General features: G+C 43.7%; 1 protein-coding gene across 1 annotated transcript in view; it reads left to right on the top strand.

Moving 5' to 3' along the window:
* The window catches only part of LOC149262401 (ubiquitin carboxyl-terminal hydrolase 6-like), a 315784-nt gene extending 298185 nt beyond the window's left edge, over positions 1 to 17599 (top strand). The window contains exons 17-19 of the mRNA XM_089424395.1: positions 16713 to 16832; positions 17049 to 17123; positions 17213 to 17599. Of these exons, the coding sequence (XP_089280521.1) occupies positions 16713 to 16832; positions 17049 to 17123; positions 17213 to 17271 (254 nt within the window). The 3' untranslated portion in view covers positions 17272 to 17599. The remainder of the gene's footprint in view (positions 1 to 16712; positions 16833 to 17048; positions 17124 to 17212) is intronic.
* Positions 17600 to 17979: the final 380 nt, after the last annotated feature.

The raw sequence follows: 17979 nt of genomic DNA, 5'->3' as shown, positions 1-17979 counted from the left end.
GTGGTTGAAACAGCTCCTAGGATAGTGAGCTCGACCCATGGAGGCAGGGAAAGAGGTTAGATCATCTATATTATGTACTTTCTTGCTCATTTTCATGGTTGGACTCTTGAGGGAGAAGCTATCATTGTATTATTCACTGTATCTCTGCAATTTTTGGCTAAGGAAGACCAGGGTTTTGCAGTCCTCTTTGGGATTCTTGTGGACTCATGTGTTGATGGTGTGTTTCTCAATGTACTTGTAAGCTTGTTATGTGATTCATTTCCTTTCTTTTACTTCTGCACATTAAACAAATGAAGTGTTAAAGTAAGAATTCATGCCTGCCATGCTCTGCTTTTAAGTTTAATTTCAATGTTTTCTACTGTCTAAAGAGAATTCAAAGTTATTGTTTGCTCTCTTTAGCTCTTCATCTTTCTTTCCTGACCATTCACCTCAGTTAAAGGCATCAACGCTGTTTCCTACCTCGCCCCAAGGAACCCCCTGCAGAAACTGTGTCCAATCCCCGCACCCAAAATTGCCCTCTCCTCAATTTGCCACCAAAAACCCCAAAAAACCAAAACCAAACTCTTTGATCAGTTTACTAGCCTAATATCAGTGTTACCTTATTGGTCATCTCATCTATTGAAGATTTTACGAGATAGACCGGAGAGAGCCTTCTCCTGCCCCGTAGGGCTAGCTACGAGGCTAAATGGTTTGATGTTGCCTTGAGGTTTACCTTTCTCAGCCTGAGGTGAAATTTCAAGCGCTAACAGGATCCACCAACTAACCCTTAGAAGTACTTAGCTTCTTCAAGTTGGTGATCATAGGTGTAGACATTAACCTACAATCCTCCATCTTGAATCTCCTTAAAATCTCAACTGCATACTTGCCTTCTTCGAGTAAAATCTCTCCTGGTTATTGCCACACCTGTAATTCCAAGAAGTAGTGCATGAGCTCTTTATCCTTCATCTCAAACTCGGAAGCAAGTTGTCCTCCTTGCACATCCCTATGAGCTTATCCGATCCCGTTAAGAAGAGATCATCAACATAGTGTAGATTTTCCTTGAAATTCTGCCACTGCTAGGATGAACAATTTGAAACAAAATTCTTTTCACCAAGACAAAATTTCTCTACTCTAGATAAGCAACGAAATAGAAAACAGGGATAAAGAATACAGTCACACAATAACACAATCTTTTTTCTAGGGAACCCAATTGGGAAAACCATCTCCTTGTTGTAGGGTTTTATTGACAGAAAGTGAGCAAATAGGTCTCTTTACAAGAAAATCCGTTTCAATAGAAAACTCACTATTCTTATTGCTTACACTATGCTTGAAACTCTCTGCAAGAAGACCTAAACTAGTAGCTCCTCTTTCCTTGCGCAGTTTCTCCCTATTTTCTAGCGCTGGAAATATCCTATTTCCTAGCGCAGAATAGGCTCATATTCTTTAGGAATTTACTCCTAAATCTTGGCGCAAACCTGCAAGGAAATTCTCTCTCTCAAATTTGCGTATAATCTACTCCTTGATACGCTCCCATAACAAGAAGCCCTCCTCACACAAATATCGTGCAAAACAATATGATACAACTATGTCTTTTGTCCTCCTTTTAAGCAATTGGATCATGCTATATCTGGCAAACCCAAACTTAGAACACGAGTTGAGATTGACTTGTTAACTAAGTCAAACTGACCCTTCAACTCGTCTTTGCCTCAATTAGAACTTGAAGCTCCCACTCGTACTCTTCTAAATTTGAACTTGCACTTGGAGAACCACATAACTGAGCCACTAACTATGCCCATGAATAAAATGTTCCATGAACTCGTCCTATCACTGTGAACTCGTGCATGCTAAAGGAATGACTAATTTTGGTATTTCTTGACTAAGGCACGAGTCAAGAAGACCATCTCTCGCTACAATTTTCAACACTCCCTCTTGGCGAGGAAGGGATTCTGTACAAATCCCAACTTATCTCTGAAATGGACAAAATTGCTGCTTGCTAATGCATTGGTCAAGATATTTGTTGTTTGCTCCTTTGTTGGAATGTATGGTAGCTTCACTATCCCCTTTTGCACACAATCTTTGAGATAATGTTACCTGATCTCGATATGCTTTGAGTGATCATGAAACATTAGGTTCTCAGAGAGCTTGATGCAACTCTGATTATCACAGTGTATCATAGTAGGTTCCATCCCCTGTCTAAAAAGTCCCACAAGCAACTTCCTCATCCAAATAGCCTCGCATGCTGCCAAACTGACAACCATGTACTCGACCTCTGTTGAAGTGAGGACAACTGATCTCTGTGTCTTGCTATACTAGGAAACGACTGCTGACCCAATGCAGAAGATGCCAACTGAAGTACTTTTCCGATCTGTGGAGCACCCTGCCAAATATGCATCTGTGAAGCCCTGAAGCCTCATTCCATGATTATGAGCTTCAATTGTCGAGGAAAATTGACATTAGTATGATGTTAATGTAAGAGTCAAGACATTGATGCAAATATAGTCCTCTTGTGTTGGAATTTATAAGTCTAATTGTTAGAAATCCTTCCTGTACTTTCTGATTTATTTCTTCCTACTTGTTCTGTTAATTAACAAGTTATTTACCATGTAAATATTGAAAATAAATACAAGTACATTCTCAACACATATAGATCATCAACTAAAGGGAAAACAAGCACACAAGTGACATCGTTATTTTTGGACTAATGTCCCCGGAAAAACCCAATGCGGGAAAACCAGTGCAACTATCTGAGGGTTTTATTATTAAATAGTTTCAAAATACACTATGGGTGCCGGAAATGGCTCACCCAATAGAGAATGCCCTTGACAATACTAAGTAGTACCTCTCAGTCGGAGACAGATATCAGCCCCAATCTGCCCTACGAAATCTCCCAGCATCAGCCTCTAGGGTCTGCGTCGGCCTCTCTGGCTCAACGTCAGCCTCTCTTGCTCAACGTCAGCCTCTCAGGGCTCTGCATCAGCCTCCAGAGCCTCTGTGTCTCCCACGATGGCCCTCCTCAGGGTCTGCGCAGCTCTTGGCTGCCTCTGCGTGGCCTCTGGCTGCTTCTGTGTGACCTTTGGCTGCCTCTGTGTCAACCCTCTCCCGGCTTCTGCGCTGATGCTCTTGGTACTATATCTGCCTCTCTACTACTGCATTCACTACCCCTCGGCTGCAACTCTGATCACTCCTGCGATTTCCTTAGCAAGCCTTGCCCTAGAAAATTGAATTCTTGATCAACTCGGTGTGCTCTTCAAGTGACCCTCAAGCCTCCTCTTATACTTTTCTCTTTGACAATTCAACGGTCGAGATTAAGTCCCTAATCAATGACTAAGATTAGATCTGGCTTGATCCATGAATTTTGGACCATTCTAACTCAGTTTTTTGTTTTGGTTTGTTTTGTTGGTGTGGTTCACGGACACCCTGGTCATTGGGTGGCCACTACGTCCATGGAAATATCTGAGTTGATCAACCTCGAAGGGAATCGAGCCCCGCAGCCAATAACTAGGCCTAACCCTAAGGGCTTCGAGGAGAATTGACCCTATGACCTCCTGATTGGCAAGGCATTGATTTGATCGATTGAGCTAACCCTTGGGGCTTCATTAAAAATATTAATTATTTTAATATCTCCCAAACTGGTTAGATTCTGCCCAAACCATTTCTGGGTCTTGGAGATCTCATGTGCTTTAGCCTCTCCACCAATTTTCGTGGCTAGAGCACATCTGATGCTACCCCAAATCAACACTCCCTCTTAGCAAGGATTGTGCTCTAATAATACTCCTCACTGAGCATCACCCTGATCATCCGACATCTGTCCCTGTGCTGATGCTAGGCCTATTGCCCAACATCCACTGCACTGCTGCATCATGTACTACTACCCATGGTCCTACCACTGCTGCATCTGTACGACAACTCCCTCTGCATCTGTGCTACTTCCCATGGCCCTGCCACTGCCACTGCTGCATCTGCACTGCAACTCCTCTCATCATGCTGCATCCTGCTGCCCATAGCACTGCCACTGCTAACTGCTGTAGTGCAACCCAGTCACTGAGAAGTAAGTAACTGATCTCCCAACTTTGACATCTCTGTCAGGCTAGAAACACTCCCGATGCTGAAGCTCCCACTGTCACTGACAAGTGCTCCCTCTTTGACCTCTGCGCTGCTGCAATAACTTTGTGCATCTCGCACTGCTGCCTCATGCTGTCTTGGGACATCTGCACTGTAGCTCCCTTTGCCGCTCCATCCGCATCCGTCTCTACCGACATCTGCCAGTCCTGCTACTCCTCTTCGGGGCTCCCGTAGCAAGGTATAATCCAAGAGGTTGGGTACCTCGAGGATCCTGCCCCTCATCGCCTGTAGTTCGTCTGACTACAACTCGATGTCTCCCCACTTCCTCTCAAGTGGCGCATGAGCACTCATGGCACAGTCATCATTTGTCTCCACTTCTTTCTCTGCCCTTGCTGGTGCAGCCTTGGTCTCAGAAGCCTCTCCCTTGCTCTTCTTCCTCAGACACTAGCTCGCATAGTGACCCAGTTCCCCATAGTGGAAGCATTTGACCTTGGAGAGGTCCTTCTTCTTCCGTTTCTCCTGCTTTCCCTCAGATGCTAGGGCAACATCCTCCTCTTCCTCCTTCTTGATTCTGACCCCCTTGTCGTTGCTTCCCGCCTTGGTTAGCCTTCTGATCTCTTCTTGACGAAGAGCCACCCACAGTTCCTCCCAATCTGGAAGGGTCGACCTGCCCAGTATGCTCTGGACAAATACCTCCCAGTTCTCTGAGACTGCGTTCAATGCGATCCTCACCAACATCTCCTCATCCGACGTGGCCCCTATGGAAGTCAGCTCATCTCGGATCTCCTTCAATCGACCGAGGAAGGTGTCTATCTATTCTCCCTTCTGCATTTGGTATGATCACAACTAATTTTCTAGTAGCATCTTCCTCTGCACGGAAGTATGCTGATACAATTTCGTCAGGGCCTCCCACATTGCATTTGCCGAGTCCTTTTCGACAATATGTGGTACTACATGGTCCTTGACCTCGTAAAGGATGATGCTCTTGGTCCTTGCCATTGCTTCCTCATACTTTTCGTTCTTAGCCAGGTCAACTGGGATCGCTATTGTTTTTAAGGTGAAGTTCTTGAGACGATCCCTGTCTAGAACGGATAAGATCCTGGCTTTCCAGATTATATGAAGTTTGAGGCTCCGTCCAGTCCGTCTTGATCTCTTACCCTGTTCACTGGAATTTCGCTGATCCTCTTTCGACTCTTCCGAGTCTCTCTACTTCCTTCCTGGATGTTTTCAGTGTGACTCCCTCTGAGCCTCGATTTCCCTCCTGGAAACCCCTCTGCCAATGTCGATATGCCCCCACTTCGATCGTTAGTGCAGTTGCACCACTGATTCGGATTTCTTGGCTAGAAATCCTCGGCAACAACTCCCTCTTCCTTGGTCTTGCCCTGTTAGGTATTGTTCTGACCATAGTACCCCACCAACGTCACTCCGCAACTTACCCACAACCTCCTATGCCCCAACAAACTGAAGGTTAGTGCCTCTAGGTTTTGCGCAATCCCAGCACCAGCAAAATCTGCACCTCCTGTCTATGGGCGTCAATCCTTCATGACTGAGAAGGATGACTGGGCATTGCGTAGGTCAGGTCTACTACTCTTTGCCACTACGCTGATCCTCTTCCGGGCTTGAGCTGATGATGCAAGCACTGCGTCACCTCGTCCTTGTTGCTTTTCCGCTAGGAACAACTTCTATCGGTCGGGACAACTGTTTCTACTACTGTTGCTCTGCTCGGCTGATGCCCTCGGTTATCCTGTGATTTGCTACCTCACTCTGATACCATGTTGGAATTTCTAAGTCTAACTGTTAGAAATCCTTCCTGTACTTTCTAATTTATTTCTTCCTACTTGTTCTATTAATTAACAAGTTATTTACCATGTAAATACTGAAAATAAATACAAGTACAGTCTCAACACATACAGATCATCAACTAAAGGGAAAACAAGCACACAAGTGACACCGTTATTTTTGGACTAATGTCCCCGGAAAAACCCAATGCGGGAAAACCGGTGCAGCTATCTAAGGGTTTTATTATTAAGCAGTTTTAGAATACAACCTGGGTGCCAGAAGTGGCTCACCCAATAGAGAATGCCCTTGGCAGTAGTACCTCTCAGTCGGAGACAGATATTAGCCCCAATCTGCCCCACGAAATCTCCCAGCGTCAGCCTCTAAGGTCTGCGTTAGGCTCTCTGGCCCAACGTCAACCTCTCTGGCTCAGCATCAACCTCTTGGGGCTCTGTGTCAACCTCTGGAGCCTCTGTGTCTCCACGTTGGCCCTCCTCAGGCTCTGCGCAGCTCCTGGCTGCCTCTGTGTGGCCTCTGGCTGCTTCTGCGTGGCCTCTAGCTGGCTCTGTGTCAACCCTCTTTCGGCTTCTGCGCTGATGCTCCTGGTACTATCTCTGCCTCTCTGCTACTGCATTCACTGCCCCTCGGTTGCAACTCTGATCACTCCTTTGATTTCCTCAGCAAGCCTTGCCACAGAAAATCAAATTCTTTATCAACTCAGTGTGTTCTCCAAGTGACCCTCAAGCCTCCTCTTATACTTTTCTCGTTGACAATTCAACGACCGAGATTAAGTCCCTAATCAACGACTAAGATTAGATCTGGCTTGATCCATGCCTTTTGGACCATTCTAACTCAGTTTTATATTAATTCACATTAATATTTTATTTTCCCTAAGTTTAGACTTAGGGACTCCATTAAAAATATTAATTATTTTAATATCTCCCAAACTGGTTAGAATCTGCCCAAACCATTTCTAGGTCTTGGAGATCTCATGTGCATTAGCCTCTCCACCAATTTTTGTGGCTAGAGCACATCCGATGCTACCCTAAATCAACAAGCTTCATATCCTTCATCTCAAACTCCCTTTCAAGGTCCTCCTTGCAATCTTGGATGAAGTTGTCTACTCCATTCAATATAAGGTCATAAACATAGAGCACTAGAATGAGCGGAAGCCCTCCAACCATGATGTAGTACAAGTTGGCATCCGCCTCCCTCTTAGTGAAGCCCAATCCTCGAAGGTAGCTATCAATACAAGTGTACCATACTCTCAGAGCCTGCTTGAGCCCATAAAGAACTCTCTTAAGGTCGCACACATGTGTCTCTGCTAAACTGCTTAAACCCCTCTGGTTGCTCCATATAAATCTCCCCCTCAACCAGTTCGTTGAGGAATGTTGTCTTCACGTCCATTTGGTGGATCTTCCACCCCATCTGTGCTGCAAGTGCAAGAATAGTCCTGATGGATGAATACTGTGCTATTGGGGCAAAGGTCTCATCATAGTCTATGCCCTCAATCTGTGAGAAGCCCTTGGCCACAAACCTAGCCTTGTAGTTCTCCTTGCTCCCATCTGCTCCATGCTTCACCTTGTACACCTAATGTGAGCCTACTACTAATTTTCCCTTAGTTCGTGGCATAATCTCCCAGACATCATTCTTCATGATGGAATAATATTCCTCCACCATAGCATCCTGCTAAACCTGCTGAGAAGCTGCTTCCTTAGAACTAGAAGGCTTAGTGTCCACCATCACTATAATCAGTGCAATATATCCTATGTACCTTTGTGGCTTCTTGCTCTGCTTGAACATGGTTGTAGGAGTCTCAACCTGCTCCTGGGCCTCCTGAATCAACCTATCAACCCACTTGGCTCTCTCCCTCCATGTGCCAGGAGTCTCTAACTAAGTAGTTGTCTGCTCTCGTCCCGGTCTCTCCTCCTTACAATCCTGCTCTACATCCTGTTGTGGATCCTATTGTGCGACTCTCTTTCCACCCGGCTAAGACTCAATCTGTGATCCTGGCTGAGGCTCCTCCATCTCAAGTACTGTAACCCACTCTCGCTCTAAGGACTCCCTTAGAGCTCTGGACTCCTCAAACTTCACATCCTGCCTAAGAACTGTCTTCTTGAGTCCTGGTAGATACACCCTATATGCTTGAGTTGTCTCACTGTATCCCACGAAAATACCCTTTTTTGCTATGGGTTCCAACTTCTTCTTGCTATCTTTGAACACATGGCAATAAACTTTTGTGCCAAAGATGCGAAAGTGTGAAACATCATGCTTCTTGCCTATGAAACCCTGCTTCGATGTAAGTCGTCCAAGTACCCTCTGTTGACTCCTGTTTTGTAGAAATACTGGAGTGTTGCATGCCTCTTCCCACAAGAACATAGGCAATCCCTGATCATGCAACATGGCCTTGGCCTCTCCAATAATACTACAGTTCTTCGTCTCAGCCACTCATTCTCTTGAGGGTTATGGGGTGCTCTCATATCTCTCATAATGCCCTCGTTCACACACAAATCGTTGAAGGCATTGGAGACATATTCTCCACTACTGTCACTCCTTAATGCTTTGATTTTCTTCCCTGTCTGGTTTTCTACCAGGGCCTTATACTCCATGTGGCATGAACTTGGAGAAGACCTCATCCTTCTTTTTCATAAAGAATATCTAGGTTTTTTGAGAATAATTATCTATGAAAGTGCCATAATACCTATGTCTCGTAAGAGATGGAGAAGAGAAAGGCCTGCATATATCTGAATGCACTAGCTTCAAAATCCTTTTGGATATGTTGTTTCGGCCCTGAAAAGAGGTTTTGGCATACTTGCGAAGTGTGCATCCCTTGCGCACATCATTCCAATCAAAACTGCATGTTGGTAACCCTATGGCTATCTGCTGAAGAATCTTCAACGCCCCATGATGCAAGTGTCCCATGCGACTGTGCCAAAGTTCTCCAACATCTCTACTTTACTCACCACCTGCCTTGCTTCTCAAGGCTGCGCATGTTTCAACCTGCAACTTGTAAAGGTTCTTCACCCTCACACCTATCTGCTTCACTACTCCAGAAGCCAAGTGCTTGAGGTAAGCCTTACCTCTGTTGAAGATGACATCATATCCCTTGTCCTCAAGGGTTGCTACTGAAACAAGGTTCTTCTTCAAGCCTGGAACATAGAGGACATCATTGAGATGGAGAGGGCTCATGGACTTCCTCTCAAAGCTGACAATACCAACTCCCCTAGATGCGTACTTGCCAACATCTCCTAACTCGATCTAAAACTACATCTCCTTCTCCTTCAACTAGCTGAAAGACTCCTGGTTCTCGGTCATGTGGAAGGAGGCTCCATAATCAATATACCACGTGTTGCTCCCTATTGAGCTTGCCATTCAAACTATCAATGAGAAATCTTTCTCGAACTGAGAAGCAAACACATCTACCTAAGTTGATGCAACCACATGATTCTTACTAGACCTCTTATTCGGATTATGACACTTAGTAGCATAGTTCCCAAACCCATGGCAATGGAAGCACTTTATCTTACTCAGATCCTTCTTCTTCTTCTCACCCTTCTGACTGGACTAGACCTTCCTTTTTCCTTTCTTTCCCTTGGCTTTGCTTGCTAGAGCAAAGTTCTCCTCGTCCTCTGTCTTTGCTGATCTACCCTCTTGGGTCCCTCTTCTAATCTCTTCTTGAATGCAATCAGTCCATAACCTTTCCCAACTAGGAAAATTCTCTCGACCACAGACAACATCCTAGAAGCTATACCAAGGCTTATGAAGTCCTAGTAGAGCAAAGCTCATGAGGTCAACCTTTGGTACAATGACAACCACACCACCTAGCTCATCTCAAACTTGAGTGAACTTTAAAAGATATGTGACGATAAGCTCTCCTTGTTTCATTCTGATACTCCTTATCTTCTCCTTAAGAGCAAGCTTCCTGGCATCACAAGTACCCTGAAACAGATCCAAGATGGCTTTGAACATCTCATAGAGATGAGGAATAATATGATCTTTGACCCCTTTAGAATAATCCTCTTTGCCTTGATATCATTCTTAGTATGTTGGACCAACTGTTGGGGATATAGAGGTGGCGGGATTTGATTCTTGATAAACTCTCCCACCCCATTATCCTCCAACACTATTGTGATCCTTTCCTTCCATGAGGAGAAGCTAGATGCTCTGTCTAAACAGTGATCTGCTCTCAGTGCTTGGTACACCATCCTTCTTGTTCAAGGAACTGCTCTTCACAAATCTGATTTCTGTTCTTCACAAATCTGATCTTACTGGTGCTGGAATTTATGATGTTCTCTACTTTGATACCATGTAGATTTTCCTTGAAATTTTGCAACTGCTATGATGAACAATCTGAAACGAAATTCTTTTCATCAAGATATAAAATTTCTCTACTCTAGATAAGTAGCGGAATAGAAAACAGAGATAAAGAACACAGGCACACAATAAGACTATTTTTTCTAGGGAACACAACTGGGAAAACCTTCTCCTTGCTGTAGAATTTTATTAACATAAATTGAGCAAATAGATCTCTTTACAAGGCAATATGTTTCAATAGAAAACTCATTGTTTTCGCTGCTTACACTAAGCTTGAAACTCCCCGCAAGAAACCCTGAACCAACTCCTCTTTCCTTGCGCATATTCTCCCTATTTCCTAGCATAGGAAATCTCTTATTTCCTAGTGCAAATAGGCTCCTATTCTTTAGGAATTAACTCCTAAATCTTAGTGCAAACTTGCAAGAAATTATCTCTCTCAAATATATAGGGTCCTCCTTGTTACGCTCTCCTAGCAAGAAGCTCTCCTCACACAAATCTTGTGCAAAACAATATGATACAATTGTGCCTTTTGTCCTCCTTTTAAGCAATTCGATCATGCTCTATCTATCAAACCCAAACTTAGAACACAAGTTGAGTTTGACTTGTTAACTAAGTCAATTGACTCTTCAACTCATCCTTGCCTCAATTAGAACGTGAAGCTCCCACTCGTACTCTTCTAAATTTGAACTTGCACTTGGAAAATCACGTAACTGAGCCACCAACTATGCACATGAATAAATTGCTCCATGAACTCGTTATACCACCCCAAACTCGTCCCTGCTAAAGGAAGGACTGATTATGGTCTTTCTTGACTAAGGCATGAGTCAAGAAGACCTTCTCTCGCTACCGTTTTCAACACATAGAGGACCAAGATGAGCATCTAATCATCAAGAAGTACATAGTACATGTTTGAGTCCGCCTCACTCTTGGTGAAGCTGATCTGAATTTAAACAAGAATGCAACAAATTACAGATATAACCATAAATACAAAGATGTAGTAGAAATAACACTTCATTTCATTAATATCAAATACTGAAATATGCTTACAAACAGAATGGAAATAAGACTAGCTCGAGTGATGGTAGCTTATCTCTGAGAAGAGATGTGGCGACTACATGCCTCCGAACTGTGTTACAATGAGGCTCAAAGGCCTATTTATTATTGAGAAACAATGGAAAACCCTAAACATTTGAAAACCTAACCCTAGGAGATGAAGTGCCAAAACTGTGGCACCCGTTTGGGTAAATTGGTACATCAACTTCCCGGGGTCGTAACTTTGGCATATGATTTCTGTTTGGCTATCATAATACCTCGTTTCGAAGATCTCGAAGAGAAAGCCAAAAACAAATGAGTAGGCAAATTTGGGGCGTTTCCAGTCTCTCCGTTTTCCCTAAAAGTGCTGTTTGGGGCCTCAAAACGGCTCCGGAAGTTCAGGACCCGAAAAACTGCCAAAAATAGTAAACTGTGCTACAATTAAGGAAACCAAAAAACTGAAAGAGGCAGTGTTGGGGGTCCAAGTGGAATAGGAAGGTGGCCACCAATATCCACCTTGATCATTCCTCCCCCCTTAGGAAGCAATGGTCCCCATTTTGTTGAGTTCCTCCATGAGATGATGGAACTTCTGCTGAACTTGGTCTCTGGTGAGCCACTTGCCCTGGTGAAGGAGTTGGCCTGCTTTGACAACTCGATATAGTTGGATCCTTTGCTGTCGGGTGTTCTTGATCTACATGTCCATGATCCGATCAGAGTGGTTTGTTCCATGCAATCTGGATTTAACTCTGTAGGTGTGAGTTGTTCTGCAATGTCTGATGTGTCTAGCAAGTGTGGGAAGTATGGTCGAAGGCGGTCCACATTGAACACTAAGTGCAGGGCAAGGAATGGGGGAATGCTGAGCTCAAATGCATTGTCTCCCACCGCCTTGGTAATGGTGTAAGGACCATATCGAAGTGGTCTGAGTTTCCGATAGGCTCCAGTAAGGCATTCCTTTTGCAAATGCAACCAAACTTTGTCGCCCACCTGAAACTTGTGTGGCACCCGATGTTGATCATGTCGCTGCTTGTACTTGGCATTTGATTTCTCCAGAATGTCGTGGACCTGCTGGCGGATATGTTGGATGTGCTTAATGAAGCTGTTTGCCTTATCGGTTTCGCACAGGAAATGAACCGAATCTACATGAGTAGCTGCAAATGGCATGGCCACATCAATGGGACATAGTCGCTGGAATCCCAAGCCCACCTGAAAAGGGCTGTGGCTAGTTGAGCTGTGGAGAGCTCGGTTATAGCTATGTTGGACATAGGGGAGGCTCTCATCCCATGTGTGTGATGCCTTGAGTTGTACATGCGCAAAATGTGTACGATCATCCTGTTGACGACCTCTCTCTGGCCATCAGTTTGGGGATGGAAAGTTGTGGACTTAGTGAGCTTGGTGTCCAGCATTGACCAGAGACTGGACCAAAATGTACCGAGGAACCTATTGTCCCGATCTGAGATGATAAACTGTGGGATCCCAAAGTGTACCCACACTCGTTCGAAGAAGAGTTTAGCAGTGGCTTCCGCTATGATATTTTTCTTGTAGGCCGCCATAATGGCCATCTTCGAGAATCTGTCGACGACTACAAAAACACAGTCGTTGCCATGCTTAGTAGAAGGAAGGCCCAACATGTAATCCATGGAGATGGATTCCCAAGGTCGACTAGGGGTAGGCAGCAGAGTATAGAGGCCTTGCTTCTTGATGGTCGATTTGGCAATGGCGCAGGCAGTGCAAGATCTGATGTACTTCCCGACATCCTATTGAAGATTCGGCCAATAGAAATACTTTTGCATCTTGGAGGTGAAAATCTTGAACTTGCCGACCCTCCAAGAGCGTCTGGTTATGTGGCCGAATTCTGGGTCGCTTTTGTAGAGAAGTGGCCAATCCGAAGTCTCGTGCCCACAAGAGTTGAGCACGGTGGTTAACGCCATGATCGGTGGTCGGTTGAGGCAGTCTGCAACATTATTGGTGCTGCCCTTCTTATACTTGATATTTAAATGGAACTGTTGCAAGTATGTGGACCACTTCTGATGGTGATCATTCTGCAACTTCCCTTCCGTTTGTATGAACTGCAGGGGCTGGTGGTTTGTGTGGATGACCGTTTCCTTCCCCAAAATGTAATGCTTTCATTGTCGGCAGGTCTGCACAATGGAATATATCTCTTTGTCATAAGTGGGATACTTCGGCGCTGTGTTTGAAAGTGTCTCACTGTGATATGCCACTGGATGCCCCTGTTGAGTAAGGATTGCCCCAATAGCATAGTCAGAGGCATCTGTCTCGATCTCAAATGGTTGTTGCAAGTTTGGTAATGTGAGCACTAGTGCAGAGCAGAGGTGATGTTTCAACTATGCAAATGCCTTCTGTTGAGATTCAGATGAAAGAATTCGCTCCTCCCCTTGTGACTTGACTCAAGGGCCAAGTGACATGAGAGAATCCCAACACGAACCTGCGGTAGAAATTGGCAAGATCTAGAAAGCCGTGGAGCTCTGTCAAAGTGGTTGGAGCTGGCCAATCCCGGATGACTTGGATCTTGGTTGGATCCACATGCACCCCTCGTTCATCAATAATGTATCCTAGATACTGAACCTGGGTCATGCCAAAAGTGCATTTTCCCAAATTGGCACATAGCTTGTGTTGCTGCAGTGTTTGGAGAACCTGTCGAATGTGGTGGAGGTGCTCTTCCCAACTCTGGCTGAAGATCAGGATGTCATCCAAGTATACCACTATAAATGAGTTGGTGAATGGCCGCAAGATGTCATCCATCAGCCTCATGAAGGTTGCAGGAGCATTCGTCAACTTGAAAGGCATAACCAACCATTCGAAAAGGCCCTCCTTGGCTTTGAAGACAGTCTTCGACACATCAGAGGGTTCGATTGGTACTTGGTGATATCCTGACTTCAAGTCGATCTTGCTGAAATATTTTGCCCCCTTCCGTTGGTCCAGAAGGTCCTTAATCCGTGGGATCGAGTACCTATTCCGAACAATGATTTTGTTCAGCACCCGATAGTCAATACTGAGTCTCCAAGTCCCATCCTTCTTCTGTACCAACACGATCGGGCTCCCACAGGGTGATGAACTCAACTAGATGTGACCTTTATGCAACAGCTCCTGAATCTGCCTCTTGATTTCGTCGTTCTCTAGAACGGAGCACCGATAGATTGGTCCATTGGGCAGCAACGCACCTAGGGTCAAATCGATGGAGTGCTTGACTTGACAGTGCAGAGGCACCCCTACGGGGGAGGTGAAGATGTCCTCGTACTCCTCCACAACCTTGTCCATATGTTGTTGTCGTGCGGAGGGGCCCTGTCTGGAGGTCGTGGACACCGTCTTCTTCTTTCCCTGAGGACATATCATCAGGAAAACAAATTTCCCAATTTTGGAAATGAGCTTACTACATTGTTTTGCAGTAACTAAAGAGATGGCGGTAGGCAGTGCTACCTCCGGTATCTTGTACAACTTATTTCCCAAAGTAACAATAACAACACAAGGCCTTGACTCATACACAGAATGTCGCTTCCATAAGTATGGTTGAACTAATAATACATCACAAACATCAAGGGGAGCAATGTCACATAATACCTCATCTGTGAAGGGCTTGATGTTGTATGGAAGGCGACATTGCTGGCTCACGCAAAGATCCTGTCCTTGGTGAAGCCACCCGATGGTGTACGGTTGTGGATGTGTTGTGGTCGTAAGCCCAGCCGCTTCACGACCTCTGCCGAAATGAGGTTCTTTTGGCTCCCGCTGTTGACAATGAACTATAGCGGGGAACCCTTTACCCACATCTGGGAGTGGAAGAGGCGCTCCTCCTCCTCTGGATCTTCGGGTTCCTCCTTCTAGATCTTCGTGGTGGCAACGGTGGCGTTGGGATCTGCATCGATAATCTGCTTCCCTTTGTCATTCCCCTTGTCGGGTTCTGACTCAGAGTCAGAACATGCATTTGATTCCGAAGCCTTTAGCTCGGCCACCAGTGACTGCTTGGCCCGACACTCACTTGTGTTGTGAGTGGAGCTCTTATGGAACTCACACCACTTTCCCATGTCCTTCTTCGGCTTCACGGTGTTGTTCTTTGCTTGTGGCTTTGGCAGGTTGTCCTGGGCCACCCCACCTTGGCTTTGTCCTTTGTTCTGCGGTTTGGGGGTACCTTTCCCTTGCTTCGGATTCACAGATCCAAAGTCTCGCTTCTTCTGTTTAAACTTTTGCTCGATCTTGACGGCATATCAGTATGCCGTGCCAAGCGAGGAGGAGAGTGTTTCTACTCAAAATAAATTCATGAGTTTCTGCTAAAACAAACTAAAACCTCTTTTTCCAAATGCACTTAAATAGGAAACAGTTTCCACTAGATGCATATATTAGATTCTGAATTCAGCAATGGTGACTATTCCATCTCTATTTTCCTCCAAGTCCAAATGCCTTCCACTACTTGCTGAGCTTCCTTTAAGAAGGAATCTGCCTCGTCATTCTGTTCTCTATAAACAGGAAAAAATGATATGGAATCAAAGATGCTAACCACTTGTTTCAGCTGGTCACCAATGGGCCGAAGGGAAATATTAACTGGCTAGACTCTTTCATCCAGTTGATGACTACGCTGAAATCACCATACACTTGAAGCTGTTTGACATTCTTATATATATTTGCAAACGTGTAATTCTCTAGTAGCAGCATTTGTGCTTAATAAAGTTCTCTTGACCCAAGATAACTTATACACACTAGTAAATGCTACGTAACAAAAACTGTAAACTGTCCTGTGAAATATATATGGTTTATGCAGCCCATATGGCATACATTCCAACTCAAATTACTTCATGTGATGAGCACCATAAACACTTATCCTCTGCTGGAAAATGCTGCAACAAATGTACTTAACTGGCCAAAACAAAGGACAACAATTTTTCCTGTTTAAGCTCAAAATTTCTTTTTAATGTTGCTGCTGGCCTAAGGTTCAAGTTGCTTCATTAACAAATTTAAAATCTCTTTGTTAAATGCGCCCTGGATCTTGTTACGGAGATGCAAATTTTGGAGTGTCATTGCAACTGGCACCATTGTGCAGCATTCAGTGATTATGGCATTTTGATTTAATTTTTATTTGGCATAATCTGATATTTTAAGGATTTGGACTATTTTGGCTCATGTTGGGGTCACAAGCTGCAAGGTGTGTAGGAAAAAGGACTAATTTGGATAGGGCTCAACTCTGTTGTCTGGGCTGAGAGGAAAAGCCTTGATGAAAACAAAACCACTGTTGTTTTTACATAAATTTTTAACTGATATTTACTAATAAAAGTTTAGCCTTAAACAGACGGATGTGCAATTTTAGATTTTATTATTAGAACTGTTGTACAGTCCATTTCAGCAACGAATTTAAGTTTCTTGATTTGCCTGTAATAGATTCGTTTGGCTGTAGATCGAATTTTGTTCGTCTTTCAAGCAGATTTGGAAAGAAGTTTATTGATATGTTGAACAAACATATACCTGGTCCTTAATAGACTTCTTTTTGAATGGTTAAAATGTATTTCAGCCATTTCTTACCTACCAAGTTTGTGTTTTCGTAACAGATATGGACTTACAGAAACAAACACAGTTTACTGGAATATATGATCTAGTTGCTGTGCTGACCCATAAGGGCCGGAGTGCAGATTCAGGACATTATGTTGCTTGGGTCAAACAAGAGAATGGTGAGTTGCTTCAAAGTTTGAGGATTTGTGTAATTCCTTCAGAAGTATGTCAGTTGTTGTTATTAATTGCCTAGAAATTCCATCTCTGGCTATTGACTGTAACCAGAGAACTGTGAGTTATATTCAATTTGGAGGAATGGTGTTGTTTCAAACTAAACTAAATTGCAACAAATCTATGTTTGGGGAATTGACTGTTATTTGCATTCTTGATTTCAGGAAAGTGGATTGAGTTTGATGATGAAAATCCTATTCCGCAGAGAGAGGAAGATATAACAAAGCTTTCTGGCGGAGGTAAATTATATGGCTGTTTATTCCTATGTTCTTGTGCACTTATAGAGTTTCAGACAGATGTTTATGCTCCTATTTTGTTTGATTTCCAGGGGATTGGCACATGGCATATATATGTATGTACAAAGCCCGCACTATAGTCACTCCTTGAGAGTAAAGAGAAACACCAGGTGTTATTTTTTAATTATTCATGTACTGCCTTGATTTCTTCTTGGGAAGAAACGATCAGGTGGATTGTCCATCAGTCAAAATATTTTGATCTTAAAGACCTTATTGATAGCTTTCTGGAGAAGGATTTCGTTTTAGTGCTCTCTATTTTGAGATGATACGAAGGTTCTCTTGTATTGCTGGTCAGGATTAAATAATGTATTTTCAAGCATAAATAACTTCAGTTCTGGTATTGTATTTTAGTCGTCGTTAAAATGTTTCTGCTGATTCCCCCACTGCTTAATGAAATAGGCAGTTGTGTTTAGCTTCAAGCACTTTGTATTATGGTGTATAATTTGATGGTGTTCTGGTATTTTAAAATTGCCGGTTTAATCTAATTGATTGACATTGAGGAGATGAAACGAGGGCACTAATGGACGATTTTGTTCACAATGGAATTTTACTATATTGTGACTTTATCACATACAGGCATGGACCTAACTTCTGTTTACTACTAGATAAGCAAATAAAATTCAAGTTTGATCCATGATTTTTTCCATTTCATAAGAATAATAATATTGTAGGACAGAAGGCAATAAGAACCCAAAGGTATTGGTTCCAAGCTACTAGACATGCAAAGTATATCATCAGTCTGGCATCTTCTGAAAATAGAGATACATATCTGTGGGAGAGAAGTGTTCATATTCACATT

Source organism: Pinus tabuliformis, chromosome 6, assembly GCF_031772625.1.
Source record: "Pinus tabuliformis cultivar Carrire ecotype Pingquan chromosome 6, CPIR1, whole genome shotgun sequence".
Lineage (NCBI taxonomy): Eukaryota > Viridiplantae > Streptophyta > Pinopsida > Pinales > Pinaceae > Pinus > Pinus tabuliformis.
Note: the sequence above shows the minus strand (reverse complement) of the source record. Positions and strands in the feature narration are given on the sequence as shown.